At 39.0% G+C, this 24,284-nt stretch overlaps 1 protein-coding gene across 1 annotated transcript in view; it reads left to right on the top strand.

Moving 5' to 3' along the window:
- Positions 1-24,284, top strand: part of CNTNAP2 (contactin associated protein 2) — a 1,945,511-nt gene that overhangs the window by 1,223,677 nt on the left and 697,550 nt on the right. Inside the window, exon 12 of the mRNA XM_072762802.1 lies at positions 17,853-17,972. Within this exon, the coding sequence (XP_072618903.1) occupies positions 17,853-17,972 (120 nt within the window). The remainder of the gene's footprint in view (positions 1-17,852; positions 17,973-24,284) is intronic.

Genomic DNA, 24,284 nt, shown 5'->3' with positions numbered 1-24,284 from the left:
AAATATTCCCCTTCAGCCGTGTGTCCTAGTACCTAAACCAGAAGTGAGCAAGAGGACTTCTTTGCCTTCCAAACACAGCCTTTCAAGAAAGGCCCAAAGCGAACTGTCTGGGCCGCCAGGCACATCATGGTGTGAATTAGTTTATCAGATCACTTATCTCTCTGGCAAATAAATACTCAAGAACTGAGTGAAGAGCTAATTAGAGATTTATTGGTGGTTAGTGGAGTTAATCTGGAAGAAGGAAAGAATTATTTTGGAGGAAAATATACCAACTGTGGAGGAGTGCCCTGGAGTGGGATTATGGGGCAATAGGGGGTAATTGAGAACTACTTTACAGGTTTCTTAGGGTTAGCCCGCTTATAAGTAACTGATATTCAAAGCACTTAAGAACTCCTTGTGTTTTAATGAGGATTAAATCTTAAGCTAATTTCAAAGAACCATATAATTAAATTAAAAATAGGCCACATCATGGGAAACAAGTGTTTGGCTTTTTCTGGGTATCCAAAAGGAAGAATTAGGATCTGTGGGTTATAAATTATTGGGGTCTAATTTCAGCTCAGTGTAAGAACTTTGGAACAGTCAAAACTCTAAAATTACTCCATTTTCCTCCAAGATAGCGACGCTGTGTGTGTGTATATATACATAAATCAAAAAAATGTAAGCTGGGGTGCCTGGGTTGGTTCAGTCAGTTAACCATCTGCCTTCAGCCCAGGTCATGATTTCGGGGTCCTGGAGTCAAGCCCCACATAAGGCTCCACGCTCAGCAAGGAGTCTGCTCCTTCCTCTCCTTCTCCCCCTCCACTCCTGCTCATGCTCTCTCTCTCTCTCTCTCTCTCTTGCTTTCTCTCTCAAATAAATAAAATCTAAAAAATAAATAAATAAATAAATAAATAAATAAATAAATAAATAAATAAAATCTTTTTTTTTATATAAGCTAAATTCTCATCCTAGTAGTATTCTGCATATTTTTTTTCATTTCCAGAGCTGACATAATCATAACTAGTAGTTATTCAGAACTCAGTAAGTACAAGAATCTCTTCACAAAACTCTCCATGGGATGGTATTACTATTACCCCTTTCTGCAGATAAGGGGGCTGAGCCACTCTAGGTGAAATGTTGCATCCCAGCCTACAGAGTGTGCAAATCGAAGAGCCAGCCAAGAGTCAAAATGTTCTGGTGTCAGAGTCCAGGACTAACTGGCACTGCCCACTCAGCGGCACCCTACCAGGATAACCTCAGAATACTACGCGATAGCCAAACGTATTGAGATTCTGGAATGCTGACCTGTGTTGCGTTTTAACCCTATAACCTGAATCTCTACACCTGTACAGACCAGGAAAGTAAATCCATGTCAGAACAGCCTTAAAAGCCAACTGCAGTCACTTTATGACTCCAACGTTGTGACAGTTCCACTTCCAGGTGTAGTCAAGTAGGGATCAAGATCATTACACCGAGTCCAAATGTGTTTTTCTTTGCATACAACCGATCATATTTTTAAGCCACAGAATTGCAGAGTTTTAGAGCTAGAAGTGGTCTCAGGGATTGTTCATCCCTCCCTTCTCATTACAGAAGTGTGGATAACTGATCTCTGCTGAGAGGATCTTATTTTGAAACCATGTCATGGCTTCATAGCGGGTCTTCCTGCCTCCACTGTTCACTTTCTTGTGTCCAGTCTTCCTATCATAACCAAAGGGAACTTTTCATGCAGTTCAATCATTGCATCTGATTGTCTTTAAACTCCTTCAAATACTCCTCATTACTCTCCCACTAAGTTCCAAGTCCTTAAGTTAAAGCACCAGATTGTTTTTGAAATCTGGTCCCTGATTGTCTCTAGTCTGGACTGCTCCTGCTTGCTGATCTTGAACTCTGGACTCCAGTCTCTATATCTTGCCGGTAGATTCACTGTCTGGCCTCTGAGCCTTTGCATATCCAACTCCTTTGCTTTCTCTGGACCTTTCCCTGGCCTCCTCTGCTATCTCCACTTTATCCTACAGAACACAACTTAATCATCCCTAAAGGAAGATGACTCTAAACTAGAGGTCACTTTTGTTTTGTTCCATTTTTCAAACACCCAATGTAAACAGGCCTGCCGGTATTGCTTCCCAACCCATAATGTATTTCTGTGTCTGGACAAGAAGCGCAGTTAGAATTTGCAGCATGGCATCTCCGGTCATAACACAGTAAGGATTCATAGCTTATAAAAAAAAAAAAAAAAAAAAAGGAAACCAACAAATCAATGAAACAAAGTTTGCTGGGATCATTTGATGAGAGTATGGTGTTGTTACAATATAATCCAATGATTGATGTACCTAATTATGAAAACTGAGTCAGCAAGAAATGGCAATTAGATTTAATGCAGTATGATTAAGGAGGCAGAAAACTGCAATAACTTTCAGAACGATTTTCACTGAAAATGTTTAAAATAAAATGAGTTTTCATGCTTAAAGGAATGAAAATAGTTCATCAGTTCGTTTCTGTTAAAGATCCAATTATGTTAAAGTTTGTATCAGAGACGGTGTGATAACAAGAGATGTGGGCTCTGGTCTAGTAACTGACACTGAAAAAGTGGGTGATTTTGGGCGAGCAAGACATCTGACACCTTTGGCTCTTCAAGCCAGTGTAATACAGTGGCTAAGAACAGAGGCCATGGGCTTAAATTCAATCCTGGTGCCAGTACTTTTAAGCTATGTAGGCTTTAATTATTTTAACCTCTCTAAGCCTCAGGGGTTTTTTTTGTTTGTGAAATGGAAAGAATAATACATACCTCATAGGAGTACTATGAAAACCCAATGGCGCATCGTATGCAAGCGACTCAGCAAAGGGTATGACGCATGGTAACAGCTCAAGTAGCTGTTGTTGTTATAATTATTATAATTATTTACAACGAGGGGAATAGATTAGATGCCTCCAAGGTCTTCTCAAGCTTTAAAATTCGTGGCTCTATGAACAGCTCATTCCCAAATGATGTCAGATAAATGAGGTTTCACTGTATATTGGGCAAGAAATCGATATGGCCAATTTTCAATTGTGCACAGGAAGGTAAGGTGAGAAGAGCATGAATTATTCAGAACTCCGGTTACACTCAATATATTTCTATTTGATCTTGGAATGCACAGAACTTTTTAAAAGAATATTTTCCATCCTTCTTATATTGTGTTTAATGATTAAGATGAGTTTGGCCTTTCCGTGTTTGCCAAGGGAAAAGAGGTGGAGCCACACTAGGTCCTGTGTATATGGGATCTTACTTAATCACTAGTGATTTAGTGGGAATCACCCAGCAACTGAGTGGGTAATAGAAAACTCAAGCAGGATAATACAGCTGTAGCCCTGATGATGGGCATGCCTGGGATGGAGAGCCAGCTTCATGGCATCTCCTTATGAAGCTCCCTCAGAATTTCAGGTGCTCAGGTCCATATGTGGTTTGAAACCCTATGGGTGAAAAAATGACTATTGAGTGTTTTTCCCATGGATATCTTAATTTTTGAAGTGGCCTTACCATAAAAGTGATGTCTAATGACAATTAGACACAGTGGCTACAGCCCAACACTCTAAGAGTCTAATTATCTAAACTCATTTATCAGTAAAAATGCTTCCCCATCTACCATACATTTTATGGTATGGTATACATCTGTTTCAAGTAGATAGGTATCTTTTTCCTTTCTTTTTCTTTTTTTAAAATTAACAATCTGTTCTGTAAGACATTTAAACTATTCAAAGGTAAAAAGCACCACAAAAAGCAGACAGGATGCTAGGAGACCGTGCTGGACAGCGGGAATAACAGAACTTGGGCTGGGCACTTGTTGGCATCCTGGCTCCCACTCACTGACAAGCTGTGGGACTTTGCTAAACTACTGAATCTCTCTGAGCCTCTGTTTCTTCCGTTGTAAGCTGGGAACTCACTCGAAAGCTAATAGAGCCCAGGCTTCAGAGCCCCTGCTTGTGGAGGGTAGGTTCACATACATTCACACAAAGCATACAGAGCGTCCTAGTTGCAAGGAGTCCAGTGTCTTTTTACTCCAACCGTCCTCCTTTGGTGCAGACTCCAGCATTTTTGGCATCTGGCTGAGGGGACGTTGAGTTGGGGATATCGTAGCTTTGGGTTTTGTGACTGTATTTATATAGTCTGCAATAATTTCTGTATATTATTAAGTTATTGCTGGCATCCTGGGCTAGGAATGGCTTACAAGAGCACTCCCACAGCCCATTTTCAGAGCTACATTCTCATTTGTTTTTGAATATTCTTTTTTCTGAAAGAAAAACCATTAACATGTATTCACATCAGGCCCTGGAAAACTTGGATCTGCCTCTGAGGATAATGATACCGACCTGATATCATTGTTTAGAGATCAATATAGAAGCTTTTCCCCACTTTTGCTCTTTCTCTTCTTTTTCCTTCCCTTTCTTTCCTAAAACCATATAATAATAATAAGGCTTATCAAATCCAGGGTTTTTGAGGGTTTTTCCCCAAGACACTTTCCCTCCTCATATAAAATCATAGGTGAAATCTTGACATGTAAAATACACTAGTAATTGACAGGATTTGTAGGAAGTTTAAATCCTCACTGTTTGGGGGAATAATCCTCTCTTTTTTATATAAGTCTCCAAAGAACCACTGTGAGCCTCAGGACTCCAGGGGGACCCAGTTTGAAAACACATGGTTTTACTCACTTCTTTCTTTTTATAATAAAAAATAACTCCAGTGACACTATGCAAACTCCCTTCTTCCCATTCTGTGTTCAGCCCACTATATCTATCTTCTTCTTCAAGTTTATGACAATAAATAGAATAGTGATAATGATTAGGTAAAGGTTAGATATAAAGCTAACTGGTATCAAAGACTTATATGTAAAAAATTAAACATTGAAAATCCTGGGAGAAAACTGGGGAGAGTCCTTGAGCAAAGGAAGCTTTGGAGTGACAGCTTAACAAAGGTAGGCAATCTAGGACATGTAAAAAATCAAAACTTGTGCATGGTACATGTCCTATAGATAACGTCACTCTACAAATAATTAATTGGTGAGTAATGTATACAGTTATGACAGGGACAGAAGGTTCAGATAAATAGAAACTGCCCAAAGATGATGACTGGGCAGCCCACAGAAGCACATGTGCATGGCCAAGAAGCTTAGGGAAAAAGTTCCAACTCTCCATAGTGAAAATAAAATGCAAACTGAGTGGCATTGAGCAACCACTTTGCATTCATCCAAGTGGCAAGCAGTTAGTGATAATAACCTATTGCTGATGGGAAGAAGTTAAAAGGACACCTTCATTCATTTCTGGTAAAAATGGCAATTGTTTCAGACTTTCAGGAAGCAATCTTGAAATATCTATTGAAATAAAAAATCAAGACCTATTTCCAGGGCCACAGTCTGACTTTCATGGGCTCTAGGAACTTTTTACCTGTACTGGGTGTTTTTTTCCTGCACTAAATACACACACATAGAAAATATGAAATATACCTTATAAATGCATTGGTGTAAAGATGTCTATAATCCAGACTGGATTCATTATCCTATTCTTATTTATTTCCCCCTCTAATTTTAAAATAAATTAAAGATTGAAACATTTACCAGGTCCTTAAAGCTCTCCCAGGCCTTCTGTGCCTCATGACATCAGCCCGACTCTACTCAGAAGTTGTGTCTACTGCGACTCAGGTAAACTTCAGTGACATTCACTGCAAAATGGGTGTAGTAGCAAAACATGGAAAGAAAGTGAAAACTTTCAACAGGCAATCATTGAATGAATTGGGTTGTACATTGTATGATCCCATCTTAGTAAAATAATCAAAGCCAAGAAGACATGTCTTTGAGTGTGTGACTCACCTGTGTCAGTTATATTTCAGCCTATCAAACCTCCCTAAAACTCAGTGGTTTCAAACAGTTTTATCTGCCCATGATAACCTGTTAGCCTCATGGGATAGGCTCTGTTGGACATTCCTTTTGCTGGTCTCACCAGGGATAATTCAAGCAGGTGCAACCAAATGGCAGCTCACCTTGGGCTGGTTGATCTGTGACAGCCTTGCTCACAAGTCTAATGGTTAATGTTTCTCTCAATGGGGCCATGTGTCTCCAGTGAGTTGGTTCAAGTTTCTTCCGATGGGAGCAGAAGTGTTCTAAAGAGAAAGAGAAGATAAGCCCAAATGGCCAACAACTTTGCATATCATGTTTGCTAATGTCTCTTTAACCAAAACAAGTGACATGATCAAATGCAGAATCAGTGGTGGGGGGACAATGCAAGAGTGTCAATGGAGGGAGGTATGATTCTTTGGGGGAAATAGTCTATTCATTTCATTTTCAAGTTTCAATACTCATATTTTTCAGTAGTTTACTTTCTCATTAAATTTCAACAGCTTCATTTGGCATTTCAAATCAGTCATGCTGCCTCATTCATTAAATTAGATAAACAATAGTAAAACATTTTTAAGCTATAAATTAGTATAAAATACAGTTCTGTTTTTATTTGAATTGCAAGGACAATTTTACTCAAAATGACTGAAGTTTGCAAAGGAATTAGTACTTTCTAATCAGAGCCAGATTTGTTTTTCTGTTAAATTGAGTCTTGTTTAGCTAAAAACAATTGGAGAATTTCTCACTCCATTGTTTTCCTTTGACACACATACTCAGATATAAGTTTTACAAATCTGTTCTTCCTTCAGGAGACTCTACTTCAGTAAAACACACCCTCTTCTCCAAACTATCTTTCAAACAATAAGAACAAAATATGCTTTTTTTCTTGAGAATGATGATAAGAATAGTATAAATAGTAAAAATAGTAAATATAAATATGAAAAAGTTAGTTAAAAATTATGAGATTAATAAAAAACAGTTCAGCATAGTTTAAGAGCAAAAATTATGTAGCCAGAATTCCTGTGTTCCAGTTGTGACTTTGCTTTTCTTTAGGTAAAAAGCCTTGGAGTAGTGAACTAATCCATGCAGATGGCAGGGACAGAGCACTGAAGACAAGCCTCAGAGAATAGCTCTTTATAAAGGCCAGAAAAAGAAAAATGACAGTGAAGGCCATGGTCCAGAAGTGGTCAGAGAGTCAGACAGACAAGTGTGAAGACACAGAAGGGTGGGGAAGAGTAAGTTTCAGTGAGGGTATAGTCAACAGTGACTAAGTCTACTGAAGTCACAGAGAAAGAGGACTTAGTCAAAGTCAGCATAGTCATCAGTGGCATTCTTGAAAATGAGGCAGAAGTGATAATTTTCTGACTTGAGGAGGTTCAGGGGTACGTGCTGAAAAAGAAGTCCCCTTAGGTTGGATTGATAAACACAACTAGAGGGCAACATGCATATTTCCCCCCTTCCATTACCCAAGAAAAAGGAGACAGGTGTTAATTAAAAGACAAAGAAGATGGAGCTAATTGGAAAAAAAAGAGAAGGGAAATTAAGGAAATAATTCTCTTAAAGTATCTGAAGATTGGCATGAAATAACATGGTATCAGAAAGGAACAGTAAAGAAGGCTCCTTCTCTCCTTTTCCTGGAAAACTCCTACTCATCTTTTAAGACTCACCTCCAAGTGATTTCACAAATGAAGCCTCACCAGATTATCCTAAGCCAAGTTGTCCAATCTCTTACCTAACGTGTTTGGGTACTTTGTTTAAATCTTTTTTAAAAATTCATTCAGCCTGGGTGGGACTTCTGAGTCGCTCAGTGGTTGAGTGTCTGCCTTCCAGGTCAGGACGTGATCCTGGAGTCCGGGATTGAGTCCCACATCAGGCTCCCTGCATGGAGCCTGCTTCTCCCTCTGCCCTCTGCCTGTATCTCTGTCTCTCTCTCTGTCTCTCTGTCTCTCTCTCTTTCTGTCTCTCATGAATAAATAAATAAAATCTTTAAAAAAATTCATTCAGCCAAGTATATGTATTTTATTTCTCCACACGTCTACCCCATACATCAGACAGAAAATTCCTCAGAGCCAGGATCTATAATTCACTCATTTTATTTATTTCTAGTACAAGGCATAGCACTAGATCTAGTACCACATTAGTCGATATCAAAAAATTAATCAATTAATTAATTAATCAGCAATTGGAAAGGGAAAAGGACCTGTGTAGGGCAGAGTTACACTGAAGGAGTGGAATATAGATGTTAACATATTTGGATCAATGTTCTTTGTCTCATTATTGGGATAGAGTGAAAATGAGAGTGATGAGGTTAGAGATGGGAATAGAAGATTGAGTAGATAGAGCAAGAGACAACATAGCCGGTCTGTATAGGATCTAAGCTAGTGATCAATAGGGTTATTAAGCTTCACTGTAGAGACCTATTAAAATGAGAAAGCATGAGTTTGTAGCATAGCCATTTGGTTTTATAGGTTTTTCCCCCCTCCTCTTAGTCTTCAGTAACCTAAAAGTAATATGAAGAAAATACTAGTAGAGCTTCTCCAGACTCAGTCATGAAAAGAAACAATTAATTTTATGTTTTGTGGAGTGAAGGTCATAGAATATCAAGTATGGATATGGACATCACCAAGTAATATGGCAGTTTTGATGATATAGAGCCAAAGAGTTGTGGTTCTCTGACTAGCATTACGAAGTTTGGGATTATTGTTTTCTTTTAAGTAGTGCCTTGGAGCCAATATCAAGAATGGAAGGAGTTGGGAAGAATAAAACAAAAGGCAGAAGTGGGATGGATTTGGGTAAGAGAGACAGTAGAAATGAAAAAAATAAATGTAGATTTTACTCTTATCTCCAAAATTTGCTTGAAGGACTTGTCAGGTAAGAGAAATATAAGCTATTGATTTATTAACAAGAAATCAAACTTTTTCCTTTTTTTCCCCTTCTACATTACCCTTTTCCCTTGAGACTTAGATGAAAGAACTCATTAGAGGATGATAATGAATAACATCTCATAGAGAAATTGCACTGATGGGAAGATTGTGACATAATATTAGCATGCAGAATATCTGTTTTTAAACCCACACTCTCTCTACTACCACCATTTGCTGTGTGCCGGTTATGAGACAATAGCTCCTCCAGGATATAATGTAGCTTACTCAGGGCATTCATTAAAGCTTAAACAAACAAACAAACAAACAAAAACAAAAAACAAACAAACAAAAAAGAGACAGAGAACATGTGAAGTTAATATTCAAGTGTTAATGAGGACCTAGGTATTGTGAAGCTTACTTCGTGCTAATTAAAAATAATTGCATGGTCTTAGAATTAGGGAGATTTCACAGGGGAAGGTTTCAAGGCCCTGCTGCCTCTCTGGATTTCCGGCTTGGTTGTGCACAAGTAGTTACCTTAACAAGAATAATGAGAATCTGGGAAAACTAGGTTCTCCAACCAAATTCACTAGAGCCCGATTGAAGTTGGAAAATCAATTTCATGGTTTCAAATGAGAAATACCTCGTTCCAGTAGATAAACTTATTTTTGAAAGACACATTAAGATCAGAAGGTGACTTAGTGATTAAAAGGCATCGGCATGAAGAGGGTACCTGAGACCATTCTATTCTGAGTATCACCAATTCACATATGCCCCAGGCCCCTTTCAAGGGCTAAGAACAACTATTTATCATTTTCTGGTACAACCACGTTTTCCATTAAAAGACTTCTTTATTAATTCAAGAGTAGAGTCTCCAGTAAACCAATTCTCCCTTGTTAGCCTCTTGTTCCTGGTCTGTAGTAAGTGAGCAGTCCCTCTGCTATAAGAGAGCAGGAAAGTGAAGAACATTCATAAACTATCAATACCCAAAATGTCATGTTACAGCATTTACTAGCAAATGAGCTATAAAATTATTTTATGCTTCTTTCCAATTTTATATCAAATCATTAGAAGTGAACTTTTCCCTTTCCTGGCAATCAGGAAAAGACTACTTATGATGTTCCAAAGATAACCTTTATGTACGTGTTCATTTTTGACTTGTGGTTAATTTTCGGACACGTTTCATCCTTGGCTACGTCTAGAGGTCCATATGTTTTAGAAGGTAATAAGAGGAAGGGTATATGCCATGTGCCCACATGTCTATCTTAAATTATGAGGTGTAGATAGGGTCAAGGAGAGCCTTCCTCAGCTCATCAGAATTAGCAGAGCTCTGGAGAACCATTGCTTTGTACTATTCAGAGCACCCAGTATAAGACTTTATGCACGTGAGCCAAAAATAATTATTTTATCTGGGAGATAGTTGTCTATTAAAATTAAAGTACTAGACCATGGTGGAGAGGCGTCCACATCATCTATAATTTGGAAAAGCTCCAACTTGACCCAGTCACTTGGCACCTACGTGTCTGTATTAGTTTCCCAGGACTGCTGTAACAAAGAACCACAACCAAGGTGACTTAAAAGAAATGTATTGCCTTACAGTTTCGGAGGATAGAAATCCAAAATCAAGGTATCTGCAGGGTTGATTCCTTCTGAGGACTGCAAGCGAGAATCTGTGCCATACTTCTCTACCAGCTTCTTCCTGCTGGCCTCAGATGTTCTTTAGCTTGTGGTTGGCATCCTTCCTATGTCTTTATGTTGTCTTCCCTTGTAGGTATCTGTTTCTGTGTCCAAATAGCCCCTTTATTTAAGTCAAGTTGGATTAAGCCTATTGAGGTGATCTCATCTCAACCTAACCATCTTCAACGCCTTATTTCCAAATAAGGTCACTATCACAGGGGACTAGAGCTTCAACATCTTTTCAGGGGATATATTTCAACCTATAGCAATGTACTTTTTAAATTGTCAATGCTTTTTTAAAAAATTATTTTATTTATTTATTAATGGGAGAGAGAGAGAATGAGAGAGAGAGAGAGAGAGAGGCAGAGATAGAAGCAGGCTCCATGCAGGGAGCCTGACATGGGACTTGATTCCGGGACTCCAGGATCACGCCCCGGGCTGAAGGCAGGTGCCAAACTGCTGAGCCACCCAGGGATCCCCTAAATTGTCAATGCTTAAAAAAAATTAAAAATAAGTAAATAAATAGTCAATGTTTATGTGAAAATAGAAGCCATGGTAGGCTTCTGTGCTTTCTTCTCCATTCCCAAGTACTTTAATATTTTAATCATATGTGAGTATATGTCTTAATTACTACTTAGCATGATATTCAGGATCTTTATTGTCACAAATGGAGGATAATATTATATATTTAAGAGATGTGAGAACAGTTTTTAAAGGGAAATCTTAATATATCCAAAAACATAAAATGTACTTATACATCAAAACCTACATATTCAAAGCTATAAGACAAATAGGGAAGAACACATATTTTAGTCTTCGTTTCTAGTATAGTATAACATTCATTTTCCATGTTTTTTTTAAGATTTTATTTCTTTATCCATGAGAGACACAGAGAGAGAGAGAGAGGGGCAGAGACAGAGGTAGAGGGAGAAGCAGGCTCCATACAGGGAACCCCATGTAGGTAGGACTCGACCCCGGGACCATGGGATCATGACCCAAGCCAAAGACAGATGGCTCAAATGCTGAGCCACCCAGGAATTCCCATTTTCTATGTCAACAAAAAAAAACAATAACAATAAATGGGCTACACTATAACTGTATACACCACAAAAGATTTTTTAAAATCTCTCCAATGTACATTTGAAAATATATTTTCCAAATATTAATCAAAAAATACAAATAAAACAGTAATGAAAAGTGATTTTTTTTTTTTTTTTGCCAAATAGGAAACTATTTTTTTCTTTCTGTTTTACTTTAAATTAAGAGTCTAGCCAGTGCTGGTGAAGATGCATTCAGAGACAAAGTTGTTGCTTTTAAGATTCTCAGGAATCTAAAATTGAGTATCGGAATTTAGAGCTCACTTCATGGTGGCATGGAGGTGGTAGTGAGTACCTGACAACAGCTAATAGAATGTGGCCATTATGTATTCTGGATTACGAGCAGTTACATTAACTTCTCACACCATTGAAAGATGTCTACACAGAAGTAAGAAAGGCTCAGCATTCAGGAAGAGACTGAAATACAAGCTTACCAAAATTTGCACCTGGGGGCAAGAAAACAAGATGTTATCTTTTTCTTTTCTATTATTTGCTCCTTTTTCAAAATTCATCAAAATGTGTAGTTCTGTTAGTAATTAGAAATACCCATGTTAAAAAAAAAAATGAATCTGGGATGCCTGGGGGATTAAGTGGTTGAGCGTCTGTCTTTGGTTGAGGGCGTGATCCCAGGGTCCTTGGACCATGTCTCGCTTTGGGCTCCCTGCAGGAAGTCAGCCTCTCCCTCTGCCTACATCTCTGTCTCTGTGTATCTCATGAATAAATAAATTAAAATCTTAAAAATAAATAAATAAACATTTTAAAAAATGAATCCGTCTCACACATCCTAACAAAGACTCTCTCATGAATTTAGCAATCTCTATCAACTTTTATTCTATTTTTGCTTTTATGTTCAAATGCCTACAATGTGCGGTCAGCATCCAAGTCCATCAAATAGTTCCTTTCCCTATAATTTGGTTCTATAAATACCACCACCCTGAAATATCTAAAAAGTCACTCAAATCTGCTTGCTAAACACATTGCCATTTTTATTTGGTTTTTGGCCCTCTTTCTGTTCCCATTTTTTGCAGTAATTCAGACTCTTCGAATGTTCCTCTTGGGGGTGTAAGTCCTCCTTTATATTCTAGTCACATTCTGAGCATTCCTTAACTGTGCTTCATCCCAGCACATTAGGCCAATTGCACATCTTTGCTCTTCAACCTTTTGCTTTTCCTTCTGTCTGCAAGTCAGTGATACTTCAGACGCCTCATGCTGCATCTGCACCTGAACAGGGGGAGCGTTTCTTCTCCTCTTTGGTAGGGGGTGGGAGGGCAGAGAATGCACGTGTTGTTTGGTGTTCTACTGATGGTTGTAACCTCAGGGCCATATGGACCTCTAAAGGCCAGTACAAACATTGGCTTTGTGCTCCCATCTTTAGTATTCTGCTTAATACTTCTTATTAACCAACAACACTAGGAACATATTTAATGCTTAATAAAATTTATTCATTAAGTAGAGCAGCCATATTTCTATATAGTTGTGATAAGCAGAATATTGCCCCCACCCCAAGTAATCCTTGTCCTGATTGCAGGACCTGTGAATATGTTACCATATATGGCAGAGAGACTTTATGATTAAGTGAAGTCACATGAGATTCTCTTACATTATCTGGGTGGGCCTAATGTGATCACAGGGCTCCTTAAAACAGAAAGATGTGGCAGCCAAAGCAGGGAATCGGAGCATTGGAGTGTAGGAAGACCTTGCGTTGAAGATGTAGAAATGAGACAAGAACAGCGAGCAGGGTGGAGTCTAGAGGCTGAACCAGGTAAGAAAATGGGGGTCTTCCCCCAGAGGCTTCAGACACCTTGAATTTAGCCCAGTGAAACCCACCTCAAACCCTCAGAACTCTAAGACTGTCTGAGGGCATTGATATTTGGCTATTTGTTACAGCAGCCATATGACACCAACACAGGAGTATGTTGGCATTTTCCATTGTACCTACTATGATGTCACGCAGACTATACCACTGTTTCAGGAAACTGAAGAACATGCTTAGGATTCACCACCTTCTGGAATTTTACATGCTATGGAATTCAGTCTGATGGGTTCATTAGTAATATTGCTGCACACATCTGAGATTTATTTACCAAAACATACAGTAATATGAGACCTTTTATTACTTTTCCAATAAATCCATGGAGTTGATGAGTCTGTTTATTTCCCCATCAGCCCACTTGCCTCTCTGTTCTTCAGCAGTGTTGATGGCTCATGTGCTTCACTTCCTTCGCTGGTTGCTGCCTTAGCCCCTGTGCTCTGTCCTCTCCTCAGGCTTCCTGTGCACAAAATGTGCAATCCAACTATGCCACCACTGGGTCCAGAACTAACTGGCTGAGACATGCAGGGTAGATGCTTTGGTTAGCTCTTTTTCTGTATTAAAATGTCAATATGCTCAATGCTTTTTAGTTTACAAAGTGTGTGTGATATCACTTAATCATCACAACAGCTTAGTTGAAGGAGAGAGCATTTCCTTCATTTTACAGCTGAGAAAACTCAAAGTTGGGGGTGGGTGGGTTCCACATTGTAAATGACAGAAAGGAAATTTGAATGAAAATCTCTTAATTCCTTACTCAGTTATAAAACTAATGCAATTTCATTATATCCAGGTGTCCTTGCCATTTTACCTCTTTGCCATTATTCTAGATATGTATTTCTCAAGTATATTTGTAATCATAACATAACTTCTGCACATTATAAAGTAATATGGAAAACACAGAAAAGTACGAAGTTTTAAATTATCCATAATCTTACTGCTCAAAGATAACCACTGCTATTGTGCAGGTGCATTCATCCAAGTATATATTTTTTCAGATGTATTTTTATTTGGGCTTTTGTATCCCAATCCCTTCTCATTATTTTGAGTGAAGTGAGGTACCATTCCACCCTTATTCAGGATTTTATTGTATTGCCTTTCAGTGTCCTACCTTTTTTCCACTTATATCTAAATATAAATAAAGAATTGGCCTTCCAGAGTTAACTTTTTTCCCCCAGGATTAGAGCTGTGCCTCTCACAATGCATTCAGGACCCACAGCATCAGCATCACTTGGGAGCTTATTTTCTGCTGAATCAGAATTTTAGGGTGAGGCCCAGGAATCTTAAAAAGCTCTTCAGATGATTTTCACACATGATACCATTTGGGCTGAAATACTTGGTTTCCCATTTGTGATGATGAGGCAAAAGCAGCTAGTAGGCCTATCGTAAATTAAAGTCAAGCACAATAACTGTCATACTTTGAAGAAAAAGAGAAGAGCTTCTTGCATCCAGATTTCCCTTGTCTCTAAGCCTTCAACATTTGCTCTTAGTCAGTTACTTGAGTTAAGGTCTGTAGTCCTCTTTGGAGGGTTTATATGCTTACTTAGACATGCAGGAGTGAACCACGCTTCTTACCATCAGATAGTGCTTTCATCAGTTCTGATAGCTTTTCTTAAACATCTGTCATGTTCAGGGTGCCTGGGTGGCACAGTCGTCTAAGTGTCCCACTCTTGGTTTCAGCTCAGGTAGTGATCACGGGATCCCAAGATAGGGTCCTGAGATTGGGCCTCATGTCCAGCTCCTTGACCAGTGCAGAGCCTGCTTAAAGATTCTTTCTCCCTCTCCTTCTAATCTCAAATAAATAAAAAAAAATCTTAAAAAAGAATCTACCCTGTTAGATTGTATATAGCAGAAGAGAAATATATATATATATATATATATTAGACCCTCCCCTCAAGATAACTCACAGTCTTGTCAGGAAATAAAATTTTCATATATGAAATTCAATCAACAACAGTCAAGTCCTAAATTAACTATAATCAAATATTACAGTGCATGAGATGAGCAGCGAATGCCCTGGGCTGTACAGAAAGTTAGGTATATTGACTAGAGAAGGTTTCCTTAAGAAAGGAGGAATTTAAGTAGGACCTAATCAATAATTATGATATTAATCATAAAAATTCCACCTATTAAATATCTACAATGGCCCAGATACAATAGTTAAGCAGTCGGTGTTGTTGTGTCTTCCAGTTCTCATTACTTCATTGCAAATACCTGATACCTATTCTCCAGATAACACTAAAGGAAATTAGGGGATTTTGCCCAATGTTACATAAGTAGTACTTTGTGGAGTAGGAATTTCAGCCCAAGTCTGTTTAATTGCAGAGCCCTGTTTCTTAGCACTTCTGCCTCAATAGTTAACTATGGTAGAAAAAGTGAATAGATTCAGAGGTTTGTAGTGTATTACAGATGAAAATAAGTCCAGAAAAGGTGCCTGACCAGTGTGCAAGGTTGACACTGGCAGAACCAGGAGATACCTGTTAGGATTATGGAAGGTCTTGTATGCATGGGTGGTGACCTGGGATATAATACCATGGATGCTGAAAAAATCATTACATATTTTTTAACCCAATGAAAGTAATGTTTTAGGACTAGGCTAATGGCATAATTTGGTGAAAAGTGAAGAGATATTTGGGTAAGACAACCAATTAATAGTGTGATTGTTATAAACCAGATACCAGATGATAAGGAGAATGGGGGGTTTGCAGAGGGAAAAGAGAGTGACTAATGATTAAATACTAAAGAAAGAAATATTGAAGAGACTAAAAGGAAAACTTTAGAATTTTAACCTGACATTGCCTGGTTCATTTTGAGCTACTCACAAAAATCATAATTATCTGGAGAGAGGTTGCAAAAAATTAGTAAGGCGGTTATAAGTTGTGAGTTTAGGTCATTCTCAACTCTCTTCCCAACTACCTACACCTACCTGGTTTCCATCTTCAGCTTATTTTAAAAACATTTGAATCAGTCCCAACTACTTAGCCTTCCTCATTCAGTATGAGTACAGAGCTAGTCATCCTTCTCCGGGCCTCTGGCCATGACAGCCTATGTGCGCTCATGAACTTCTGAGGTCCCCTAAAATCTATAGTTTTTCTACAGGAGTTTTCTTTCTAAAACCTATATCTAATTATAGCATCTTCCTGCTTAGATTTTAGAAATCTCCCTCACTGACTTTTATTGCAATATTTTACTTGGGATGCCATTCAAAACTAGAGCAACCATAGTTTATTATTCAAATGAGAGACTTGGGAGCTTGAAACCCGGCAGGTTAATCATCACACGAGGACAAAGGACACATGAGCTCTGCATAGCTTTCCATCTGCACCCCCTTCCAGTGGCACCTTATGCATGAGTAATACCAAAATAATTAGTGAACAAGCCCTACTCATCCTTTATCTGTGGTGCTCACATCTGTATTTGCGTTGCCCCTGCCCAGCACATCATAGACACTCAATATTTGCAGAAGGAAGGGAGGAAGGCCAATGAAGTAAGTCAAAGATTTTGAGAACTGTTTTAGTCCAGTATGTTGTTGTTGACATGAAATTGAATTTGAAGTCTAACATCTTTTTGGAGAGAGAGGAAACCACAGGCAGCCAAATAGGGGCACCGAGAACATGGAAGACAAAGGTGGAAAAGAGAGGTCCCAGAATCGGACCTACCACCAATGAACACCTGATCCCAGCAGTGTGAGTTCCAGTGCACTGTGCCGAAAGGCTCCACTGCGTGTGCATCCGGTGATAGCTCTTTACCAGAAATAGTTCTTAGTTTTGTAAAGAGATCTTTCAAAGTCATCAGAAATGTCACCGTGGAGCTGTTTTTAAAAGTCTTCCCAGTAGTATTCTAGAAATTGTGACTACAAAGGAGATATGCAAATGCCCATTTTGTATGTCTGAGAAAAGAAAATGTGTCAGGAGCATGGGAACATAAAGGAAAACAATGGAAAAGAGCCTATAATTTAATTACATTGATGTCAGCTTTCTGCAGAAACTAGATGTGATGTAATTAAAATAACTGTAACAAAATGAAGCAGGAACATTCTTTCCTTTCTCCTGAAATAAAGGAAAATTAGAAATCTCATGCTGTTTGAGGGTAATGTACACAATCTATATCAAAAGGAGTGTGTGTGTGTGTGTGTGTGTGTGTGTGTGTGTGGTAGAGAGATGGTTCTCTTAGTTGATAGCCCAACAAAACAGCCAATATTTATGGCCTTTCAAAATAAAGTCCCTTACAACAAGGAGATGATACCTAGAAATAACTACAGATTAATTTTTTTTCAATGATTGTGATCCCTAATGGAACAGACATTATATTTATTTAACAATTTATTGATTGTTTTAGACCTTTCCCCAACTATAAAGTCATAGTAGGAACTTGCTATGTTTGTTGGGTCAGAAATGCTTATAGAGTAAGAACCAAATCATGAATTTAAATGTAAAGAAAAAAGAACTCTCACTCCAACAGGAGGATGCTGCTCAGCAGCGCTGGCCAGTATTTGATCGGCTGGGGGACCCATCTGGGGAACTGTTTGCTCTGCACTGTGCTCATGTAGGCTGTTCTGTTCCAGCGATCTATGAGCCTTCCTGTGAAGCATACAAACACCTGGGCCAGACGTCAAATTACTACTGGATAGATCCTGATGGCAGTGGACCTCTGGGGCCTCTGAAAGTCTACTGCAACATGACAGGTAACTGTGCCATATTTATGTTTCATGGACATTTCTTTCCTATATGTTGAGCATGAACAGTACAACTCAAGACTGTTTCTTCTGCGCCATGTTCTTATCACAACATGTAATGAGCTAAATACTGTTGTTCAGTAAAAGGGTGAAATGTATTTCTAAAGCAATAAAATCGTCTACCCTGTTCTTTTTTAAAGTCTGCCTTCTGACTTGAAGAATATATAATTAACATTTTAAAATATTACCATTCAGGGGGAAAACTCAGGAAGTGAAATTGAAAGTGGGAGTCCACGGAAAGAACTGGCCCACAGAGCAGCCTCCACAGGTACCCTAGACTGAGGAACTTTGGTATCACTGTTCAAATGTCCACTCTGCCCATGTTAGGGGAAGCTTAGGGACCACTCCACATCATCCCCAGTCCCTGAAGTTACAGAAAGAGCCTTTCTGGGTACCAAAATCTCACTCTGGCAATACCTGCAGCTTTCATGAAATTTATCCGGAATTCTCTACATCGAAGAGAACCTAGCTTTTCTTCACTTCCACTTAAATTTTGGGGTTATGAAATGAAATTGTGGGTTTTTATAATACCTTAAGATGTGTGAGATGTGCAGATCCCTAAGAGCAGATTTCCCATCAGATGCTTAGTAATGCCTTTCCCTCCAAAGTAGAAGAGTGTGAGGCAGGCACTATTCACTGGCCCCAAGAGAGGATCAGTATTTGATGGAAACTCCTGAAGTATTTGACTATAACAGTAATGATTATCTGACACTACTTATGGTGATTACTACATGACCTGTCTACTGTGTGTCAAGCATTGTGATAAATTCTTCACTCAGACTACCTGGGCTTGCATCTTGGCTCAATCAGTCACCAGATATATAATCTTGGGCACCTTATTAACTTTATTAAACTCAACAAGCCTCAGTATGTTTGTTTATTAAGTGGATTAATAATATTATCTATCAATAATAATAATATCTATCTCAGAGGATTATTATATAAATAAAATAATATACACGTGGTTCTTCACATATTGTCTGACACATGGTAAACATTCAGTAAAGGTTACCCAGGAATAAGATATTATTATTTTTTTAAATGATTAGAGAATTAAATATCTTGCTGATATTATTCAGATAAGATTCAAACACAAATCTGTTTGGGACTAATGGTTATTAAATCTGGCAATGTGTTAGAATCATTTATGGGGTTTTTTTCCTTATTTTTTTTGTTTTCCATTCATGTTTATTGTCTCTACTCTGAAGAATTGGATTCAGTAGTTTGTTTATTCACAACTTTCCAGGGAATTTCCTGGGTGTAAGGGCAGGGAGAGACCCAAGAAAGTGACAGGCCGGGTTGGTGGATGGCAGTTTTAATAAGCAAAGGGAACTTATATATAAGGATTGTCTTGAGGGCAGCATAATCCTAACAGTATGTAAACAGGCCTCACCTGGGGTCAGTCATGCTGACTGAGGACATACCATATGGTGTCCTCAACGCCACACCACCATTCCAAGCCTATGTCCTGGGAGCAGCCTCCAGGAGAGAAAAAGGCAAGTGGAACCCCATTCCAAGGACAGGAGAAGGGATGAGAAGCCTCGGAGTGCCTGGGTTCAGCTCACAGGTCATTCGACAGTCATGTCTTTTCAGTGATGTTCCCCAACATAGGTGGAAGTGGGAATAAGATTGTGCCACTGGAAGGGAGAACCCTCACCAGTGTTGCAGGTAACCAGACCCCATGGAGAACTTCCAGCAATATCAGGAAACCATGCATGGCCCAGAACAGAAAGGAGAATGTTGGGGACAGGAATATAGTATGGAAGGCCTGTAGGGAAAATGGTAAAATGGAGCTATTCTCCCAAAAATATCCTCCTATGCCAAGAACTCTAAGGGTGTGTCAGAAAACAAACAAACAAACAAAAACAAAAACAAAACAAAACAAAAAAAACTCACTTACCAGAAAGCTTGATCTAAGAATTTATTGATTGTTGGACTTGCAGTGCCATCAGGTACTTCCTTGTTTATCTTCGTTTTAATTTTAATCTGTGAGAACTTGATTTCATCAATGAGAATCTTGATTTTTGTTTCTCCTAATATATAAAAAAATATGATCATAGTTTAAGCCAATACTCTTACGAGCAATCCAGACAGTGAAGAATACAGTACCATTTTCTTCAGTTAGAATATTTTTCTCTTTTCATTCAAGATAGTTATGAACATCAGTGTGTCAGGGACCACTGAAGGCCAGCAGGCATTCTTTGGCCTTTTACCACCCATCGACCCTTCCTTCATCTGGAAAGAACATGAACTTGACATCATTAGGACAGTATGGGACCACATAGCTTGGTTGAGGCTGTTGCAGTTCCAAGAGATATATGTTGAAGAAGAAGAGGGAATGACAGCATGAGCAATTCTATGAAGTCTTGATATATCATCCTCTATGTCAGGAGGAAGCGTGTATGCATTTTACTTTATACCATTTCTATTAAAGAATAGAGCTGTCCCACTTCTCAGTGGCTCCAATGTAATTGGGAGTTATCACTATTGAATATATCCCATATTTTAAAAATGGGAGCAAGACATTTTTTTCTGGGGAAGAAGAATGTATTGGCAGTGATCAACCTTTTTTTCTTCTTTTTACAAATGGGGTGCGATGGGGGAGAGTTTTAAGCTTGTACAGACATAGTGAAAAATTTAAGAAGAGGGAACTCACTGACAGGTAATATCTGTTGTAGATTTAGGTAGAAACCAAAGACACTGTTGAAAATTACTTCTGATTTAGATCTGTTCTTGGGAATCCTAAACTTTCAATTCCATTGCTGATTTAAAAGATAAGAGGAAATTAAAACACAATTAATTTAGGGCCAAAAAAAAAGAAGGGAGTCTCCCTTGATTTTTGGAGAAGTTCCTCCAAATAATCATGACCACACCACTGTCCACTGATGTCTCCAAGTTTTATTTATTGTTTGTTTAATGTTATCAAATAAGTAACATATTCCTTATCCTCATTGTTTCATACTGAATCCTAAGGGAGGACTTGAAGTGTGTCCCTTTTAGAATATTTTGTTGTTAGATTCAGTTCACAATTTCAATTTGTTGATATCTTTTGGTCACCCCCAACTAGCTTTCTGTTACAGTCTTAATCTCTTCTTCACAATACCTCTTGCAAACCATCCTTATTTTCATCCCAATTCCCAATAAGAGTTTATTTGAAAACTAAACACACACCTGCTATATGATTTTGCAATTGCACTGTCAGGCACTTACCCCAGGGGAATGAAGACATGTTCACACAGAAACCTGCACGAAGATGAGCATTGCAGACTTATTCGTGATAGCCAAAAGCTGGAAAGGACCCAGATGCCCTCCAGCAGGTGAGTGGTTAGACAGACTTGGTATGTCCACACCATGGAATACTCTTAACAATAAAAAAGAATGCACTATTGATCCAATGCAACAGAAATAAATAAATCTCCGGAGAATTACACGGAGTGAAAAAAAATCCAATCCCAAAAGATTGCATACTCTCTGATTTCATTTATATAAAATTCTTGGAATGACAAAATTATGAAAATGGAGAGCAGATTAATGGCTGCTGGCAGGTAAGGAGGGATGGAGTGGGAGCAAAGTGGGCATGGTCGCAGAAGGACAACACAACACGGGGGACTGCTGTGGTGATAGAAGCGGTTAGGGTCCTGACTGTACCAGCTTCACTATCCTGGTTGTGATGCTACTGTAGTTCTGCGAGGTGGTATCATTGGGAGAAGTGAATGAGAGGGACAAGAGACTTCTCTCTATTATTTATCACAGCTGCATGTTCCATCTATATTACCACAAGGAAAGATTTTAATTAAGAATATATAATACACACCAAAAACAATCCCAAGGACTGTGCATTTTTTCACAGTCTTTATGGGGGGAAGAAATAATATTTAAGCATACCTCTAGGATCCTTTTTTCTAGATATTTTACTTATATATCCACTCTGCATCAGGAACTGCGCCATGTGAGAATAAGTGGATACACTAAACCTTCACAACTAATAATAAAACACATGTTAGAAAAGCAAACAAACAAGTGATTTTTTTTTTCTACAAAGAAAAGTAATGGAATTCTGAGGAGTGATTTATTTTGGATGCTGGATTTTAGATAATGCCTCTCTCAGGAAGCAACATTTTAGCCAAAATCTAAAGTACGAAAAGAGACAAAGCACTCAAGAAGGTGAGGAGGGGCAATGAGCCCTATAACATAACTCCCTGGGGCGTGAAAGAGATTGTTTCATTCCAGGGAGCTGAAACCCCAGTGGTTGGACCTGGAGCACAGTGAACCCCAAAGAAGGATTCAGAGTGAAGTCGCCAGATGGGCAGAGTCAGAGCACACCAGGCAGAAAGGAGGGCAGTGTGGGAAACCACAAAACAAAACAAAACAAAACAAAACAAAACAAAACAGAACAGAACAGAACAGAACAAAACAAAACAAAACAAAACAACCAACCAAAGAAAAACCCAAAAACACCTGGGGTGGGAATCCACGGAGAGGTTTTAAGGAGGAGAATGAGAGGGTCTTGTTTAAAACTACTCTGGTTGGGATGAGGAGGGGGCATGAGTGGCAGAATGGAAAACACTTAGACCAATTGTGGAGTTTTTGTCAGAGTCCCAGAAGGCATCATCCTTTCCCAGAACTAGAGTGGTGACAGTGTAAGTGATGAGACCGAGATGAAGTTTAGATCTATTCTGAAAGTAGAATTGTCAGGGTGGATGACAGGTTGGGTGAGGATGGCGAAAGACAGTTGTCAAGAACCAGTCCCAAATATATGGATCAAATAACCAGGTGAATTACAGTGCCACTGGGAGATGTGGAAAATTAAGGGAAGAACAGAGTTAGAGAAAATTCGAGAAGTCACGTTACACGTAGTTAAATGTGAGGTGCTATGTACCATCTAAACTGAGATGCCAATTTTGCAATTGAATAAAATCCCACAAAGGACACTTGGGTTAGAGATATAAACGTGCTCGTTGTTAGCGTATGAATATGCGAGAAGCATAATATCACTTAGGGGTTGATGTAAACAGAGGAAAGGCATCTCCGGAATGAGCCCCCCAGAAGTCGATAGAGACCAGGTCTCTGGTGATGAAATGGTGTGTAAGAGGGTCACTGAGGGTAAGTGGAGGAAGAGTGTCCAAGAGCATTTGGGGGAAGGAGGGGCCATCCATGTGGATGTTGGAGTGACTGCTCGGGGTCTAGAGAGTGATAAAAAGTTCTCAGGATGGAAAGTGGCTCTGAATCAATGCAAATGTCTATAACGAATGAGGCGATGCACCTAAGTAGGGCAAGTATCAGCAAGCAGAGTGTGGGGAACGTGGTATGCCTGGAAGTAACCAACCTCCCAAAGGGCCTGTGTAGACGACTTTAGGAAACCATAGAATAGGCAAGAACCCTGGACTCAGAGGCCAGCAAAATCTCCCACCACACAGCTGACTCATGAGCTGAGTCTTGAAGAACCAGGTGGGTGTTGTGGGCCCGGGAAAGGGGAGAAGGAAAAATCGACCAACTCACAGCAGGCTTTGTGCAGCAGGCAGAGCAACTGAAATGTGATCGTGAGGGAAAAGCAAGCTTGTGATGATGCTGTATTTTCAAAGCATGACTTTGGCAGCTGTAAGATTCTCCCAAGGGAGATGGAGACATAGAACAGGGACACGAGTGAGAAAACCCCGGTGTTTCACTCCAGGAATTAAAACTGAGATTTAAGGTGGCGGCAGTCAAGGAAAGGAAGTGATGAATTTCCTGGATTTTTAGAAAGTTGAGTTGGCAGGGTTGTGGCTGGTCCGACGAGAGCTGAAAATGCCCAGTTTCTGTCCTTGGGTAATTCCAGGAGGTGCAGCACAGAAGGCCGGGGACAGATTAGCAAAGGGCCATAACCCTAACCCAAGCTGGGTAGAGCTGCCACAAAGCAGGTACTGCACAAATCCCCGGGGGCGTTTTGCGTGGGTCAGTTCATCTCTTTGTCTGGGTTTCTGGTTTCCTTGTAAATGGAGTGTAGGAGTTGGAATGGGAGGATCTCTACACTGCTCCCATTCTAAAAAAAAAAAAAGAAAAGAAAAAAAAGAAAAGAAAAGAAAAGAAGAAAAGAAGAGAAAAGAAAAGAAAAGAAAAGAAAAGAAAAGAAAAGAAAAGAAAAGAAAAGAAAAAAGAGAAAAGAAAAGAAAAGAAAAAAAGAAAAGGAAAAAAAAAAGAAAAAAAAGAAAGAAAAAGAAAAAATTCTATTATTACCATGGAACACGAAAGAAAAATATCACAGTCTACCTACAGTCAAATAAT

Source organism: Vulpes vulpes, chromosome 7 (genome assembly GCF_048418805.1).
Source record: "Vulpes vulpes isolate BD-2025 chromosome 7, VulVul3, whole genome shotgun sequence".
Taxonomy (NCBI): domain Eukaryota; kingdom Metazoa; phylum Chordata; class Mammalia; order Carnivora; family Canidae; genus Vulpes; species Vulpes vulpes.
This window is presented reverse-complemented; position numbering and strand designations above follow the sequence as displayed.